The following is a 17,287-nucleotide window of genomic DNA, read 5'->3' on the forward strand; positions in this document are numbered from 1 at the left end:
TGTGTGGAACAATATTTTCTTTGATTCACTTATGCTTGGGTTGTTCTGCTAGTGTTCTGCTTTGAAACATGGCGAAAATGAATATTAATTGTATGTTATCTATATATTGACAAACTATTTTCAAAATAATTGATAATGTAAGGAACTTCTTGAGCTAGTGTAGCTAAAATTTTCCTACTATTTTGCAAGCACCAAAAGAAATGGAAGTAAGAAAAGGAGTTTCACATATTGAGAATACAATGGTGGAATCAAACTTTATCAAATGATACGCATAGGATTTATATGTATCTTGTGTCTAATGTAATGTTTGTTTGTCATGTGAGATCATGATGTTTTGTAAACATGAAAACTTGGTTTGTGCATATTGGTTTTTCTTGTGAATTGAACTTTTGAGCTTGATTCCAATTGAGATTTTCTTTGAAAGAGCAAAATAACAATTTTTGTAGATCGAGACAATATCAAATATAGAAAAATTCTCAATAAGTATTAAATAGCCATACCCCTATTGGTTACTCTTACTTGAGGTATGATTGGTCACCCCTCTAGTCTTGGGATGTGGAAAATGGCATCAAAGCTAGCCTTAAAAAGAGATTAAATGGACATTCAATGAATTATTTACATTGCATTTGAGAGCATAGATTTTGGATCTTGAATTTGAATGGATTTAGATAAAATTCAAAAATAAAATATTTTATATTTTATTTTATCTAAGTTCATACAAATTATAATGTAGGTCTTTTCTAAAACAGATAGGTTAGTGTAAAAAATGAATTGCACTGTGAGTATGGTTTGATATAAAGAATTACAAGTTTCAGACTTGCATTAATTTCTTAACATGCACATTGCAACATCAATCATCTTTCCCCACCAGCCTCTTCACACTTCATTATTTACATACATCTGCATCAATTTCCCCTCGGGATAATAAGGTATCATAACATTAAGACCTAGATCCACACTCAATAAAAGTTGAGGGCTCCTATAGGCAACTGTGTTCATGTTTGAATGAAAGTTGGAAAGCTTCCACAGCATATTGTATTACATATGCTAGTACTACATTTAGATCCAGGCTTTCATTCATTGGAAGCCAAGGGGCTTCTCCTACATGCAAAGTTGTTCTAGTTTATCTACGGCATTCTCTCAACCTACACTTGGAAGCCAACCTACACTCTTTTTTTCCCAGTGTCAAAATCATTCTTTTTCCTTTTTCCTTCAAATATAAAATTCTGGTCAAATCATTTCCCTCTTGTTACTCTTTTAACTTCTTATAGAAACATCATTTACCCAATCTTACACATCGAAGTGCAGAACAAAATAAGCCCCTATGCACATCCCATATAGCTATCCGGGTCGTGGCCTAGGTTTCTCTCCCTGAGAGAAGCTGCACAGAACTATTCTCCATGCATCTATTGGGAGTGATTTTAACAGTCCTCTGCAGCCTTTGTCAAGGAGAAAATCCTTTGCCAGCAAGACATACCTAATTCCACATAATATGACTGTTGAAAAAATAAACGAACGAACAGCTATTGTTGTTATTTGAAGATGTTTATGAAAACATTTAGAATTGTCTCAAACACCAATTTCCATACGACCAATCTAAATCATGGTCTCTGTTTTATGACGGATAATATTTGAACATAATCCTTTTATTTTTCCATTACAGAAGAAAAGAGGGCAATCACACTTCATTTATACATTGATGGAGAGGACCAGGTCCCCCAGAGTTTTCTTTGTAAAGCACACTAGCCCATTGCATACTTTTGAGTCCAGCTTCTGGCAGTCGTCTCATACTTGGCTCTGTCTGTCTTGTACATGTGAGCAATCTCAGGCACCAGGGGATCATCAGGGTTCGGATCCGTCAACAAAGAACATATAGACAGCAACACCTGGAAATGGAAACAAGGACCCTTCCCAACCACTTAAAAAACAGCATTGATGAAAGTGCAGAGTGTGGAAACTGAAAAGCAATGAAAAAATGGAATGGAATGGAATGAATTGGATTGGTCAATAATTTAAATATTCATCATGTTTCATTCCACTCCCAATTCGTTCCGTTCCAGTGGTACCAAGCAGGGTAAATTCCCACTCAAAGTTGCCAACAATCAGGAAAAATAAATCCCAAATGACCAAGTCTATAAACTATCTACTTTCACCCTCTTTTAAACATTATTGTTTTTTGCCTCTATAAAAGTGCCAGACATTCTCCAAAAAATAATCTATTAAAAGTAAACATAATCAGGAACACTAATCCAATAATCAGGAACACTAAATCCAAAATTCAATCTGAAAATATATACTGAGGCCCTTATTGTGTGTGCCATAGATTGCTCCACGTAAGCAAATTATCCTACCACCGCGCCTAGCGCCCAGACTTAATAACCACCAACGGGTACCATCACCTATGACTGTTGGACTGTATCATTTCAAAAAACCAGTTACCCACAGGATGATTTTTTATTCGGAATAAAAATATCTGTTTTTACAGTTTTCAAAATTGATGTCCAGACTCCATACTTCCCATGCCCATAATGTATTTTGAATTATGGGCAAAACTAAACCCCAAGCTTTAAATAGGTAAAATATTCAAAGGGTTCAAAAAAACCAGAACCTTGGATATAGTCAGGGCAGGGCTCCACTGCTCTTTTAAGATGTCGAGGCAAATACTACCATTGCTGTTAATATTTGGGTGGAAAACCTTCGTCCTGAATGCAACCTGCAGAGAGAGAGAGAGAGATGGCAAGTTCGAAGATTATCAAACTTCATTTCTCAACAATCAAGACACTGCAATTCCTAAAATGAAGTGTAACACAAAACGCACAGGAGATGGCAAGTTAAAAGAAATTACGGCTACATTTGGTTTGCAGAATGTCTATTCCTAGGAATAGATTACTTAATAGGTTAGTTACAATTAGTTATACAAGAAATTATATTGTTACTATAAAATAAATAACAATTTGAAATATTTTATGAGTCCACAAGAAGAAATAGATAAGGAATAACTATTTGCAAATTTCATCATGGGGATGTCTATTCCTTTCTTATTATATGTTAAATGAAATAATTAGAGATTCTTGAGAAATAACTATTCCCCTCATTCCTAAAATTTAGACTATATTCAATCTTATTCTAATGAATAGCTATTCCTGCAAACCAAGCAAGCTGTAAGTTCGTTTCTCAACAATCAAGACATTGGAAGTCCCAAAATGAAAAATAACACAAGCTGCATAAGAGATGGGAAGTTCAAAGAAAAATAACAAAGTTCATTTCTCAATAATCAAGACATTGCAAGTCCTAAAATGAAGTGTCAAGTGTAACACAAACCAATGGGTGAGCTAAAAGAAAATATCAAAAACAATTACAACATTGCAAGTCCTCAAATTAAGTTTAACAAATGATGGTATGTCACGCCACCTAAACTTGTCTCACCTAAAAATCTCACTTTTGAGTCAAGCAAGCAAAATCCATCCATTCCCAATCTTGCATAAAATCTGACCCTCCCTTATGAAAGGGACAATAGAAATTAATGAGGGGCATCTCTATTTTACCAATAATTATTCCAAGAAAGAGGCCAATGCCTTAAACCGTGAGGTTCTCATAGTGGCAGATGGCAATAAAGGGTCACTGACTATTGGCTGTGTTAAGTTTTGAGTTTACAGCATTAAGAATGTCAATAGGAAAATAAAGCTCCACCTGAATATACATACATACCAATCAACAGAAGACAAGGTATACATGAAGAGTGGAGAGAATTGACTTTGTCAAACAAGATGTAAAATAAAGATAATTTTGTTTTAATGAAACAATGAAAATCTGGAAAAGGATAATTGAACAAAGACTAAGATAAGAAACAAGGGTTTCAAAAATTAGTCTGGTTTTATGCTTGGGAGATTAATCATAGAAGCTACATATTTTTTAAGAAGACTAATGAAAAAGTTAAGAAAAAAGAAGTGGTACTTGCACATAGTTTTTATTGTCTTAGAGAAAGCCCATGAAAGGGTACCTAGGGAAGTTCCATGGTAATTTCTAGGGAAAAAAAAAAAAGGGAATATGAAGTAGGTATAGTGATGTCGTTATGGACATGTATGATAGACAGTGACTTGCTTTACGACTAGAAGTGGAGAGTGTAGCGAATTTTCAATCACAATATCTGCATTGAGCCCTTATCTTTTTTGCAATAGTGACGAACTTACTAGGATTATTCAATGAGGTTCCATGGTGTATGTTGTTTGCAGATAATATTGTTACGGCTGATGAAACAAGGATTAGCATAAAACCAAAATTAGAATTATAGAGAGAAGATTTAGAATCCAGAAGTTTTAAAATAAGTAGAAATAAGGCAGAATATATGAAATGTAATTTTAGTCATAGTATGAGGAATATTGGAGAAAATACTAAACTTGATGGTTAACATATTAATAGCACAAATAGATTCCAATTAGATTTATTATGCAAGTTGGAAGGAGAAACTGAGGATGTAATACAAAGGTAAAACAAAGAAGTGATTTGGGTGTGTTATGTGATCATAGAATACCCTCAAAACAAAGAAGGAAAGTTTTATAGGATGCCATAAGACTAGCTGTGTTATATGGATCAGAATATTGGACAATTTGAGAAAAAACACACCCAAGAAGTCACCAAAATAAGAATGCTAAGATAGATGAGTGGTACAACATTAAAAGATAAATTAAAAAATTAACACATTCATGAAAAGTTAGGCATAACAATCATAGAAGATAAGGGAGGGGTAGTTGAGATGGTCTGGGCACCAGCAACATATGCGAAATGGTGCACCCATAAGGAGTGATAGTTAATGTTAGTGGCAAAAAAAGGGGTATTGGAAGATTTAAAATAACTTGGAATGAGATGGTGAATAAAGATTTAACAGCCCTCAAATTGTAGGGAATGGATTGCCCAAATCATGTAAATTGGCAAAAAAGAATTCATGTAGCCAAACCTCAGCTAGTGGAACTTAAGGCTTCATTTATTGTTGTTGTTGCTACTATTCAGGATACAATCATGCGATGCTTTATTAGTTTAGGAATGGCCATAAGGGGAAAAGATGCCAGGAGATGCAACTTTCAAATAAGAGGTATGCTTGAAGTATCCAGATGAACTTAGTCTTTCGAAAAATATGATGAAAACCTTTTTTTTACTTTGGATAGCAATGCAAAAAAATATGACTAATCAACTGATGCAGCACACAATCAAGAATTTACTATACAAATTTATTGCATTTTTGTTTCATTTACTTAAGATATTTTTTTTGGGTAATATTTTTCATTTCAAGTTAGTTACTATATTTGGGAAATCAGTATTTGAATTTATTTAGCTTTCAAATTATGTTTTCTTATTTTCCAAGTATTGTAAACCTACAAAAGGCCTTCGATGCATTAGTTTTGGGGAGCTTTGAATTGGTATTGAATTTGCATTGGATGCTTCATCCCACATCAAGGTGATGCATGATATCAGAGCAGAGACTCAGATTTGACAAGGCTGAACGGGTGTTTGGACAAAGATCCCAACCTTAACTTAAATCATCACAACTATTAGTATTTGACAGAGTTGTCTGTGTGTTTTGCCAGCTTTAACTCAAACTTTTAAGCTCGCATTTCAACTTAAATCACCTAGTGGTGCCACATTTGCCATCTGCACTGCCACAAACCAACCATTCCCCTCCACTGTTCATTCTTTACACAAGCAGAAGAATAAAAGAATAAATACATAAATCAATGCTGCCACAAGGAGAAGTAGAAGCAGGAAGAGAAAAATTCCTACACAAAGTCTCGCAAGCCCTAATCATCCTCACATGGAAACCTCAATTTGCCTTCAGTTACCTAACTCCACCACACCTTTAGTTGAAAACCCAAACGATCAAACCAAAACCCCGTTCAACCGGATCAAAGCATACAATAACAGAAACTACCAGTACAAACCATCAATACCCCACCACCACTATTGAAGACCAAGCCTAATCGACTGAGACCTATGAAAACCTTCCGCACACTATGTAAACCCTAGCTCAGTGCTCTCCACGAGTTCACACAAGTCAGCTCCACAACCAAGAAGAAGAAGAAGAAAAGAGTTGAAGGAGAAAAAAGAATAAGACAAGTGAAGAAGAAAAAAGAGGAAAATTAGGATGGACAAGGAAGGGGGAGAAAAGTTGAACATAGAGAGGAGGGAGAGAACTGAGGGTAAGATTCCTAATTTAAATCAATTTGCAAGACTAACTGTGCAATAACATACATAGAGCACTTATACACCTCACATTAAAAGTAAAAGCATAAAAATAAAAAATTCAAAAGGAAAAAAAAAAAACCTAAACACGACATCCAATGCAGAGCTCTCACGCCAAACCCCAGTTTAAGGACATGATGTACACAGCCTGTGACCCCATAATTGGAGTTATTTCCATGACCATACCTGTGGCTTTTTGGTTTGAGCGTAACACATTCAAGGCCCACCCTCATTAATAACAAAAACAACACTAAAGACCTAAATAACCAAAATAACCCTAAGCAACTAAAACTTCTAGCTTAACCATATTTTTCAATCCAAAATACAAATCCAATTTCTAAATCTATAGCTATAATATTTGTGCCTAAAACTCTGCATGGGTGGTCCTCCATCAAGTTCCAGTTGGAGAAAAGTCAGCCTCGAGTTCTAAAATGGGCAAGCAATAGCAACTCGATAAGCAAGAATACAGTCAAACAGGCAACAAAATCAAAAGGCAGTATGAGCACAACTGCATCCTCAGTCACCATAGGGATGTAGCAAAAAAATCCTCCAACTGCAAGCAACATAAAAGGATTAAACGTCCTCTTGGAAAGCAAAGAGTCCTCCAAACAAGCAAATTATTTTAGTATAAAATCTAATGGCAACTCAAGCAAATATGCATTCAATCCGTATTCAAGAATCATGGGAAAAGTTTCACTAGATTTAGTTACAGAATTCAAGGAATACAAGAAGGGGTTAATGGAGGTACGTATTCAATGAGTGGATGAAAAATCATTTCAATGGGATGGGACTCAGTACAACTGGCAGTGACTAAGGAATATGGTAGGATATTTTATGTTTTGGGGAGCTAAAAAAAAAAAGTTGACCTCCAAGTTCATTTCTCAACCTTTTTCAAGCATAACAACTGGTCTAGGATCCTCATAAACAATACACTAACACGAGGAATTCTCATTCAAGGTAATAATCAGTGACACCAAAAGACAATTGTATGCAGTTGCACAACTGGTCAACTGATCAACTAATTGTTACTTATAAGGGAAAAATCAGTGACAGTTCAAGACAATTGAATAAGGTTGCACCACGGGTCAACTAATTGTTCCCTAAAAGAATGCAAGACTTCTTTATGACCAAGATGTAACAGATGGCTCTGTGTGTTTGTCCCTTTCAACCTTTTACCAATATCGCTTTTTTACCAAACCAAGAAGTTTTGATTTAGCGTAGTAGATGCCCCAATGGTAACATACCAATTAAATTAATTCTCTATGTCATCAACCAACCAATCTAAGAAAGAGTGAGGGCCTAAATAACATCAAAATAAAAAAGGAAGCATTGATTTGGTCATCATTCAAGACTTGAAATCTACTCGAGAACCACATTTTGTCAAAATAACTCATTTGTTTCCTGGCAAGAGCAAATACAATGAGCACAAATACCAATGCAAATTCACACACAAGCCAGTTAGATCAGATACACAAAAACAATTCTTGTGGGAGTGCAAGTACTTAGCTACATTCATGTAATCTCACCAAGCACCCTTAAGACTGCCTTGCAACCACTCCCAGTTGTTCCTACAATTTCTCAAGCATTGCATCCAATTTTTTGCACTTTCATTTTTTATCTTAAAAAAAATATATTGAATCTGGCAGTAAAACACAAAACCATAGCACCAGAATGTTGATTTCAGTTCAAGCAGAACCAAACTCTTATCAGAATTCTGAAATTTGCACTGACAGTTCAATAACTCACAGTTCATGTCAAAATATCACAAGAAATAGTCAATAACTTATGTCTGCTTGTCTCACATCTGGGACAAAATAGCACAAGAAAATGAAAAAAGAATGATAATCAGTGTGGGAGCACATGCACCGCAAGCAATTACCCTTAAAAAATTCTCTGAAGGATGACAGATCCTACAGTGGTGATGGTGGTGGTGATTTTGGTGGTGTGACAAAAAACGCTGTAAAAGAGAACTTGAACGGGCTGCGGCTAAGAAATTTTCCACTGCCAAGTGTGCACATTTGGCCAGTCAGACGGCAACAAATTTCTATTTCTTGGTTTGAGCTGACTGGAGGTTTCTGCCTTCAATGGTGGTAGCGTCTCCATCTGATGTGCAAGAACCAAAAGGGCACTGATGATGAACAGAGCTACCTGGTCTGTCTCTTGATTTTTTTGAGTTACATTTAGCTTTGATAGTTTGATCGAAGCAACCCAGAAGCGCTGTGCATGTGATGTGAATCAACACTGTCATCTGGTTTGCAACTTTGGTGCCAGCAACAATTTCCACCAGGTGTGGTTCAAATTTGGCTCGAGTTTTCAAAATCACAGTAACATTTGGGACATGCTATATCAGTTGATGACTACAACAGGACAATATTGTAGGTAATCAAATTCTGCTCCCATACCAAATTTGATGTAGGACAGAGTTGATTTCAGAACATTCAATGGTTAGACCCACTTAAGCTCCTATATGAGACTTATGCCATTAGTTGCAGTGGTGGACCCCTATTTAAGTTGTTCAGCTATTATTTGGTTAATGTGGGCTAGTGTCCATGCTTCTTTGGAATATTTGGTTCATTTGCACCATTTGAATGGCATTGTCCCCTTCAAAGCATTTTATGCTCTAAAGGGCCTTGCCAATTCTCAACAATATTGACTACTTGACCACCATATCACCAACATTGTGGCTACAAAATACCTCTAAGAACACTGGATAACCATATTTGCAAAACAATGGTCCAGAAGGACCTTTAGGGTGTTGTTTGATTCAGGGGCTAGCCTAGGCTAACAAATCCTAGCCTATGTTTGGCGCAATGCAATGGTGGTACAGGACTGGCTAAGAAGATAGAGCTTAGCCCCTTTATCTAGGACAAGGCAGGCCAGTCCCCTCCCACCAGCTTGCTCCAGCCAACCAAAGAAGGAACCAAATGGATGACCCTCAATCACGCCATCACTGTTACAATCAGTGCCTCTGTCATCTTCTGGCACTTGACAAACAAGCAGTTATCTCCAAGACTCCTCATGACCTCCTGCAACTACTCCACTGATATTGACATGTTGCCATCGATGTCGTACACCGAGTACGTGCCCTTCAGATTTTCTAGGCTTCGTGGAAATCATCATGTTCAATTTGATGAACTCGTCCAGATCAATGTACCTGCCACCGTCCATTTCAAACTCAACGATCATCTAGGGAAGCTCTTCCTCCGTCAACGGATGGCCCAAACTCCCCATAACCTATCCCAACTCCAAAAACGAGATCTTTCCGTCTCCATTCATGTTAAATCTCTTGAACATCAGCTCGAGCTCTTCAAATACAGGATCTCAAACTAGCAGAATCGGATCTCGATCCAACCAGGGTGGCATTGGCCAACGAATTGGATTCCTTCTTATGGAAGAAGAAAGCTTGAAAGCCCATGATTGAAACATAGACTAGGATTTGAAATTAGGTGGTAGAGAAGAAAAGAAAAAGAAAACCCACTAAGTAGAAATAGGTTTGCGATCTGAGATAGAATGAGGATAAAAAAGAAGATTGAGCATATGGATTGGAGAGCGAATATGGGATGAAAAAAATGGAGCTAAAGGGGAGAACTGTAGAGGGAGATGGGATTGGGATTTGGGCATGAAGAAGATCTTTTCCATCGTCAAAATAGTCATTGTTTTTATATCTGGAGGGTGCGGTTTGTTTGTACCGGTTGGAGACCGGTTCAACCGAGGGACTAAGAATCTTCAACTTTATTGCTGTAATATTCAATGTGGAGAAAATTTTAATTTTAATATATCTTTTTGGTAAAGGCTATTTTAGTCATTTAAATTATTAGCCTTTTCAATAAGTGTCCTAATTTAAAGATGGGATAGGATAGCAACCTTAGCCAATCCAATTTAGTATAGTCCAATTCAGTCCGGCCCTATAAGCCACAGCCACCAAACCAAATGCACCCTAAGGCTTTAACCATAGAAAATTGGCCTTAGATGAAAAATTGACTACCGTGATTCAGCTAGTTATGCAGCTTTTTATAAGAGCATAAATAACTACTAAAGGAGAATCAAACAGACAAATCGTACCAAAGGAAGCTTGAGTAAGAAAACAACACTAGGGGAAGTGAAGCAAAACAATATAGAATGAGCCAAGAAATGATCAATGGAATAACACAAGAAGTGCAATAGTATTAAAAATAATGTCTCTCATGCCTAGAATACTACGCATCAAACCTAAATTCAACTCCTTACAAACTTAATATAAACTAAATTTAACTCCTAATTGAGTTAGGAATGCAATAATTTTAACCTTTATCTCTTCATTGGGTGAGGTTTCTACCATCTGAGCGACATTAGTTGTGATTTTCTAAGTTTTAAACACTTATTAGCGAGTTTCTAGGTCTATAATATTGAAATTTATGAAAGCATAACATTTAAATGCATTTCTTATACTTATGTGGTTGGTAGAATCTTACAATGCTATGCATAGAACACCAATTTGAACAAGATCTAATGGGATATTACTCTACAAAAAAAATTAAAAAATGTTTAGCATCTACCATTCAAAAAGAATAAAAGAAACTCCAAATAAGGAAAGAAACTAAAATTATGCCAAACAAACAAAGAAGCAAAACCATACAAGGATGTTTTGTCTACCTCGCTTTGAAAGCGGGAGGAATACTTCGGCTAAATGCCTACCCAATTCACTACTTTGACATATGAGGAAAACACAAAAAAATGAAGCATGCCTCTCTAACCAGTGTAATATGTCTCACAACAATACAAGCTCTTTCAAATTCAACGGTTTCTTTTATTTCATTCTATTAATTAAATATGTTCTGCCTAGAAAAGATAGGCGATAAATTTCTCTACCTAAAATAATAAAAATTAGCATTCACTAGATTAGGTGAACTTCATATGAATGAACAGAAGATATTTATGGATAACAGAGAGTGCACACATTAAATTTGTTTTGTTAACATCATAAATTAAGCCAAGAAAGGATTGTAATACACACAATAATCAACCCAACCGCAGATAAAGGATGAGGATTGCATTAGATAGCTGACTCCAGACATAAAACTTTGTTGGATCAATAATGTGGATGCTTGTAGGACGCAGGTTTAAAGTATTTTGGAGGGTCCAATTGACATGCATCCAGTATGAATTCCTTTCTTCTATCACTTAGGAGTGCGCGAGATGAAAGGCTCACGCCTGCCCAGTTTCAAAGGTCAAGGGAGCTAAGTTATACCTCAGGTTAATTAACTTAAAATTCAAAAAACACTTCTCAAATTAGCTAATATTTTTTTTTATGTACAAAGACTGAAGTCATTAAGGGCACCAAAGGGTGTACAAAATAGAAACAAGAAAAATCACCCTGTCAAGAAAATCGAGAATTGTGCAAGTGTCTACCATGTACAAGTCATAATACCAACTGTTCAAGAAAAAAATTCACTAACAATTATCAGTAGGAAGGCTCAAAACAGCTCTTTTAGACATGAAATTTGGATTAACATAACTTTCATGGCCAAAGAAGCCTATTGATAAACACTATACTGTCAACTATCAAACCAAACAAATCCAAATAAAATAAAATAAAATAATACAATAGTCATTTAGAACGAAACATTCCATTAAACTAGTAGTGTCAACCTCATATTTTATGTACCCAGGACTGATGGATGACTAGCTCATTTAAAATGAGGAAAAAAAAAAATTAGTGCCTAGTGTAAATGTTAATAATGCTATCTTGTAATCTATGAAAGAGTACCGTAGCAACTTCAACAAAGATAACTATCAACTGAACACAAAATTAAATAAGAAATATATTGAAGAATCTAGCAGTTTGCAAATTATATTGTCATGTTAGATGAAAGTGGAGGTGGAATAGAATCTAAGTTGGGATTATGGGGAGAAGCTTTAGAATATACAAGTTTTAAGCTATTAAATTCAGGAAAAAAATACAAAATATATCAAATGATTTTAGTCACTCTAAATCTAGGAGGGTAGTAGAGAAAATATTAAACTAGATAACCAAGAAATTCTTAGATTTCGATGCCTTAGATCTATTATGCAAGTCTTAGAAAAAATTGAAGAAGATGCACTACATAGAGTTAAAGCATCTTGAATTAAATAGAGAAGTGTTTCGGGCATGTGGTGGGATAGTAGAATATTATTAAAACTAAAAGAAAAGTTCAACAACTTAGAAACAACGTATCCACAAAGTAAAGATTGTAGAAATGAGAATGCTAAGATGGATGCGTAAGCTCTACAAGATAAATTAAACAATAAATCCATTTGTTGTAAGATAGAAATAGCACCTGCAAACGATATGATAAGAGACGGGTGAATAAGATGGGATCAGCACTTGCAATATAGACCAAATAATACATCGGTGTGAGGGGTGATGCTTGTTGTTAGTGTAGGAGGGTGAGTGATAGACCTAGAATAACTTAGACTGAGATAGTGAATAAGGGTTTGACGGCACTTCAATTTTCTAAGGATATTGCCCCAGATTCTGCAAAAATGTCAAAAGAATATTCATGTAGCCAACCCTACCTAATGAGACTTTAAAGCTTGTGCGGTTATATATAGATTTCCAATATTTTCAATTGTGAAATACCATGAAGCCATTACAATTTTTTCCTTGTGATGTAGCTAATTCCTGCTATCCTAAGTAAAGTTTACAAAAATAAAGAAGAAGAATATAAGGGTAAGGTTTTCTAACACCTCTAGCTTGTGCAGAATTTTCAATAACTTAATCACCCAGGTAGGAGTCCATCTTCTAAGGTTGCTTATCCACACATTAAAATAAAGGAAAGCAGAAAAAAAGGAAAAAAAAAAAAAAAAGTATATTCCGTTGAATCAAAAGGATGTAATACACAAGTAACAGAATCAAAAGCTTCCAATTAAAATTAGAACCAATTTTTCTTTTTGCACATACCTTAGGTGGTTTAAATGGGTAATCGGGAGGAAAATGAATAGTAACTAAAAAGACCCCCCCTGCATAAGGACTATCCGGAGGACCCATTATTGTTGCTTGCCAATGAAACATGTCTTCAGCAACGGGGCCTAAAACAAAAAGGGAAAAACAAATAACAAATAACAAAAAATAACGATGATGACATCTCAAACTTTATTCACAGCATATTTAGGAAGTAAGGCTCGTATTCAAAATATGTTTGCATAAAACACTTCTTAGGTAACCAAAATCACAGTACAATTATTGCAGGGCAATGTTATTTTAGAAAACTTATCAATAATAAAAACAAATAATCCTTTTCTTTTACAACAATATAAAGGATTAGACCTTTTGGGAGCATAATAGAAAACCCTGCAGAAGATAATAAACAAACAATAATCTTTTAAGAATCAAGTGTTATATAACCGGAGAAAAAATGATGCTGCCCAAAAACCATCTCCAATGTGGAGGGAGGGTCCATTCACTGAGTCATATATTTTATTAGGAAATGTTTAAAAAATTCTTAATATTTTCATTTTATTTTATTTTGAAGGAAGGGTTTTTACTCGTCATGGATGTGTATACACTATCACCTACCCACCCAGACCTCAATCCAATACAAACCCCAATTTGCTACAAACCCAATTTTCATCCAAGTTAAAATCTTTGGGCCTCAATACGCAAAAGTCAAAACCTAACCCAGTTGAAAACCATAAATATCCCCAAAGTCAACTACTTAATATCCTCATTCTTTATTTTTCACATCAAGCTCAAATCAGATTTATGAAACTAAACACAAGTCATCAAGCAACTAAATGAAAACCCAAATAAAACTTAGCCTCATGCCCGATACCCCAAGCCTCAATCAAGTCCCAAATACCTGAAAATTTCTTTCTGCCTTCGAATTGACTTCCACAAACAACCACAATCAAAACTGTAGTTCTTCCTATTGAACCCTACAATTACCTAAACAACTCAAGTGAAGCCTCCATCTCGTCATCAGAAGTCTTATCTACATGTCCTTGAGCTTCCCCAGCAAGGCAAGCACCCAACCTAGCTTTAGAAGTAAGCAAAAGCTCCTCAATTACTTTCCACTTTCCCTTTTTCTCTTTTGAAGTTACGAAAACACTTGAGGCAAGCCGTAGATAACCTTTCATAAGCATACCCAATAACCCTCATATCCATGTCAAGCTAAGTAGCTAACAACCAGCAGAGGAAAAAAAGATCACAGAGGACTAGTTCAAACCCATTATAAGTGATGCTGCAGAATTAAAATATTGAAAAGATCAAATGCATAGCTTTGAGCATAGGATGAATTCAAACTTAGAGAAAATGATTGTGACGCAACAACAGAATGCCAAGGGGTTATGGACCAATTAAATGTCATGGTTCACTAGGATACCATTGTGAAATAAAAAGGGGTTATGGACACCAACAGTGCCTCTAGTTAAGAATTAGGACAAACAAGTTGCTATATCACATTGAAGAACAGGCTATGTTAATATGAAAATAGGACTGGTATCCATCATTCCACGTTTCTCATCTGGCCGCAAGAGAGAGAGAGAGAGATGAGTTTGAAAGACTCAATTTTGAAAATAAAGAACTTTACAAGCTATTATTAGTTCCCTCAAACTCAAAAACTCGACCAATTAGGGAAGCCAAACAACATTGGCCCATGAATACAAACAAATCACAAGTCAAGATTATGCTAGACAAAAGCACAAGGACCTGTTTCAACTTAAACATGACAACATTTATTTCAGACTTAAAAACCTGGGACAGTGCTCATGAGACACATGCAAACGAACAGACTGGTTTTCTCTAACTGAAACCCAACCAGCTAACCCCCCACTCCCCCAAAAAAAAATACAAATTTAGATGCAAGTGAAAAGTTCAAATTAATCTCTTTGAGTCTTGAGATCCTATTTGGATGTGATGAAAAATATGCCAGCATGCATTACATCTCAGAGATAAATTCAGTGTGCTTAAAACAAAGGAAAACACGCAATGTACTTTAAGAACTAAGGCCTTAAACAAAACACCATAGTCAATGTATTATGCTTCTCATATACAAGCAATATTTTCAAACTCAGACCAGATCCACCAGTTTGACCAGTTGAACCAGAAAACCAAACTGAATAAATCGTATCTAACTAGATTCAACATATTTATATAAACTATTAATTGGTTTTTTCCATTCTTGCCATCTGGGAATTACCCATTACTCCACCAGCCCTTAAATCTCTCAACAGTCTCTGTCCTTGTTGCTCTCAACTGGGCTGCTACCACTGTTAAGGCATCGCCATCTAAGGTAGTAATTGGGCTCCTCATATTTCCACCGCTAATATCATGAATGAAGAATTCTCAGTGAAATATTTTTATCCATTTCCAATGTGAAAAATTAAATTAGAGTTATATATTTGTTCGCATTCAAGGTCTCTGATGGTGTGCTTCTGAAGATGAGAAATAAGCATAGTCTCTCCAAGCATAGAAGTAAGGTTATGTACATGTTGTCCTCTCTAGATCTCCCATGGCGTGGAAGACCTGCATACTAGACGTTACATTTTTTTTGTTTTTATTTGATTTCAATTAATAAATTATCCATTTTAACCCCCCATGGCGTGGGAGCAGTGCATACTATATGTTACATTTTTTTAATTTAATTTCAATTACTAAATTATCCATTTTACATTACAATTCTACAGGAAAAAAATATATCCATTTCCTTATAACTATTTGTTCATAGCAGAGTGCTGCTTTAATGGATGTAAACATGCAGGAAGCTTGGTACTGGAAAAGATACTTTATGTCATCTTGGTTGAGGGTTTTTTTTGCTTATCTAGTAGTTTATTTTTGTATTTTCTTAACATTTTTCTGAATTTTTTGAAATAAACATATAATTTTGATGTCACCAAAATGACTTGGTTGACTTGGACCAGTCAAACCAGTTGGACCAACCAAACTGGTTGGCCGGGAAACAAACACCAGAGCAAATCGCCATCCCAGAAGAAGCCCCAACACCACAGTTCATAACATCCTATCGTCATATTCATTCACACCTAAAAAGTTACCATTTAAAGAGATAGATTGCAAAGCACATGTTATTCGCCACCAATTTTTGTATAACTGCAATAGTTAGTCATGCTGTTCTACGTATTGTATGAGGCAATATTTCCAACAAGAAGGCAATCTGTTTTGTGCTTCTGACCATGACATCAACTCTGGGATAGTACGTAAATGATATCTGTGCAGGAGATTGTATCACAGATGCCCACGCAATACAATTAAACGTAATGCACCAAAACAAAAACCCACGAGCATACAAAACCAAATAATAATAATCAAAAGAACAAGCTCCAACCATATTAACCTAAAATTAGCCATTATAACACCAGAAGAAAGAAAACAGTGAAAGAAAACACAGATCCACAAAAAGAAACTGCCACAGCGCGGGAAACACGAAACCAAACAACCTAACCACGAAGAAAAATAGTGGATTTTTCAGAAGAAATCAAACCAGCACTGCAGGATGTAGGAGGATCCTTCTGGAGATCCTTCAGCTCCTTCAAGATCCGCTTCGAAGCCATGCCTGAAACCTAGCTCCGAAACCAAGATCGTCCTCGATTACAGACACAAATTGCAAAAATGATAGAAGCAAATTAAAAGAACACCATACCTAAGAAGTGAGAAATTCAAAAGTTGTCCTTTTCCAGTTTTTCAGGTCCGATAACGCGGCGAGATGTTGCTTGGGGATGTATTGACCTTTTTTTCTTTATTACATGAGCGGCTCGGGTTTGACGGCCACTCAGCCAACCTCTGCGATTGGTGGTTCTGTTCGGTTCGGGCCTCGCCTCGCATGTGGTGGGTCGGGTTAACCGTTACCCCAAAAGGATTTCGGGCTATTTTTAAATTAAAAAGTTATTATTTTTATTATTATATCCTTTTAGAGAATAAATGAAAAAAAAAAAAAAAATTTTGGGTTATGAAGGTATTTTAAGAATTTAAAAAAATCAACCCACTTGCCGTAGGTCAGGTTAGCCTAATAAGCAAGTTTGCCTTCAACATAATTTTATTTATTGGCATCTCGACTCAAAAAAAATTTATTTTTATTATTTT

At 35.7% G+C, this 17,287-nt stretch overlaps 1 protein-coding gene across 3 annotated transcripts; it reads right to left on the reverse strand.

The window, feature by feature from the left end:
• Positions 1-1,508: 1,508 nt before the first annotated feature.
• LOC131166830 (ubiquitin-conjugating enzyme E2-17 kDa-like) lies at positions 1,509-17,029 on the reverse strand. Of its 3 annotated transcripts, none has more exons than XM_058125420.1 (5): positions 16,848-17,029; positions 16,689-16,760; positions 13,154-13,281; positions 2,609-2,713; positions 1,509-1,886 (listed from the first exon to the last, which is right to left on the reverse strand). In XM_058125420.1, exons 2-5 carry the CDS (start codon positions 16,756-16,758, stop codon positions 1,743-1,745), a joined length of 447 nt encoding a protein of 148 aa, XP_057981403.1. In that variant the 5' UTR covers positions 16,759-16,760; positions 16,848-17,029; the 3' UTR covers positions 1,509-1,742. The 3 variants fall into 3 exon arrangements, with proteins under 3 accessions (XP_057981403.1, XP_057981402.1, XP_057981401.1); XM_058125419.1 differs by having other exon boundaries at positions 16,689-16,767; XM_058125418.1 differs by having other exon boundaries at positions 16,689-16,914.
• Positions 17,030-17,287: the final 258 nt, after the last annotated feature.

The sequence above is a fragment of the Malania oleifera genome, chromosome 10 (genome assembly GCF_029873635.1).
Source record: "Malania oleifera isolate guangnan ecotype guangnan chromosome 10, ASM2987363v1, whole genome shotgun sequence".
Lineage (NCBI taxonomy): Eukaryota > Viridiplantae > Streptophyta > Magnoliopsida > Santalales > Ximeniaceae > Malania > Malania oleifera.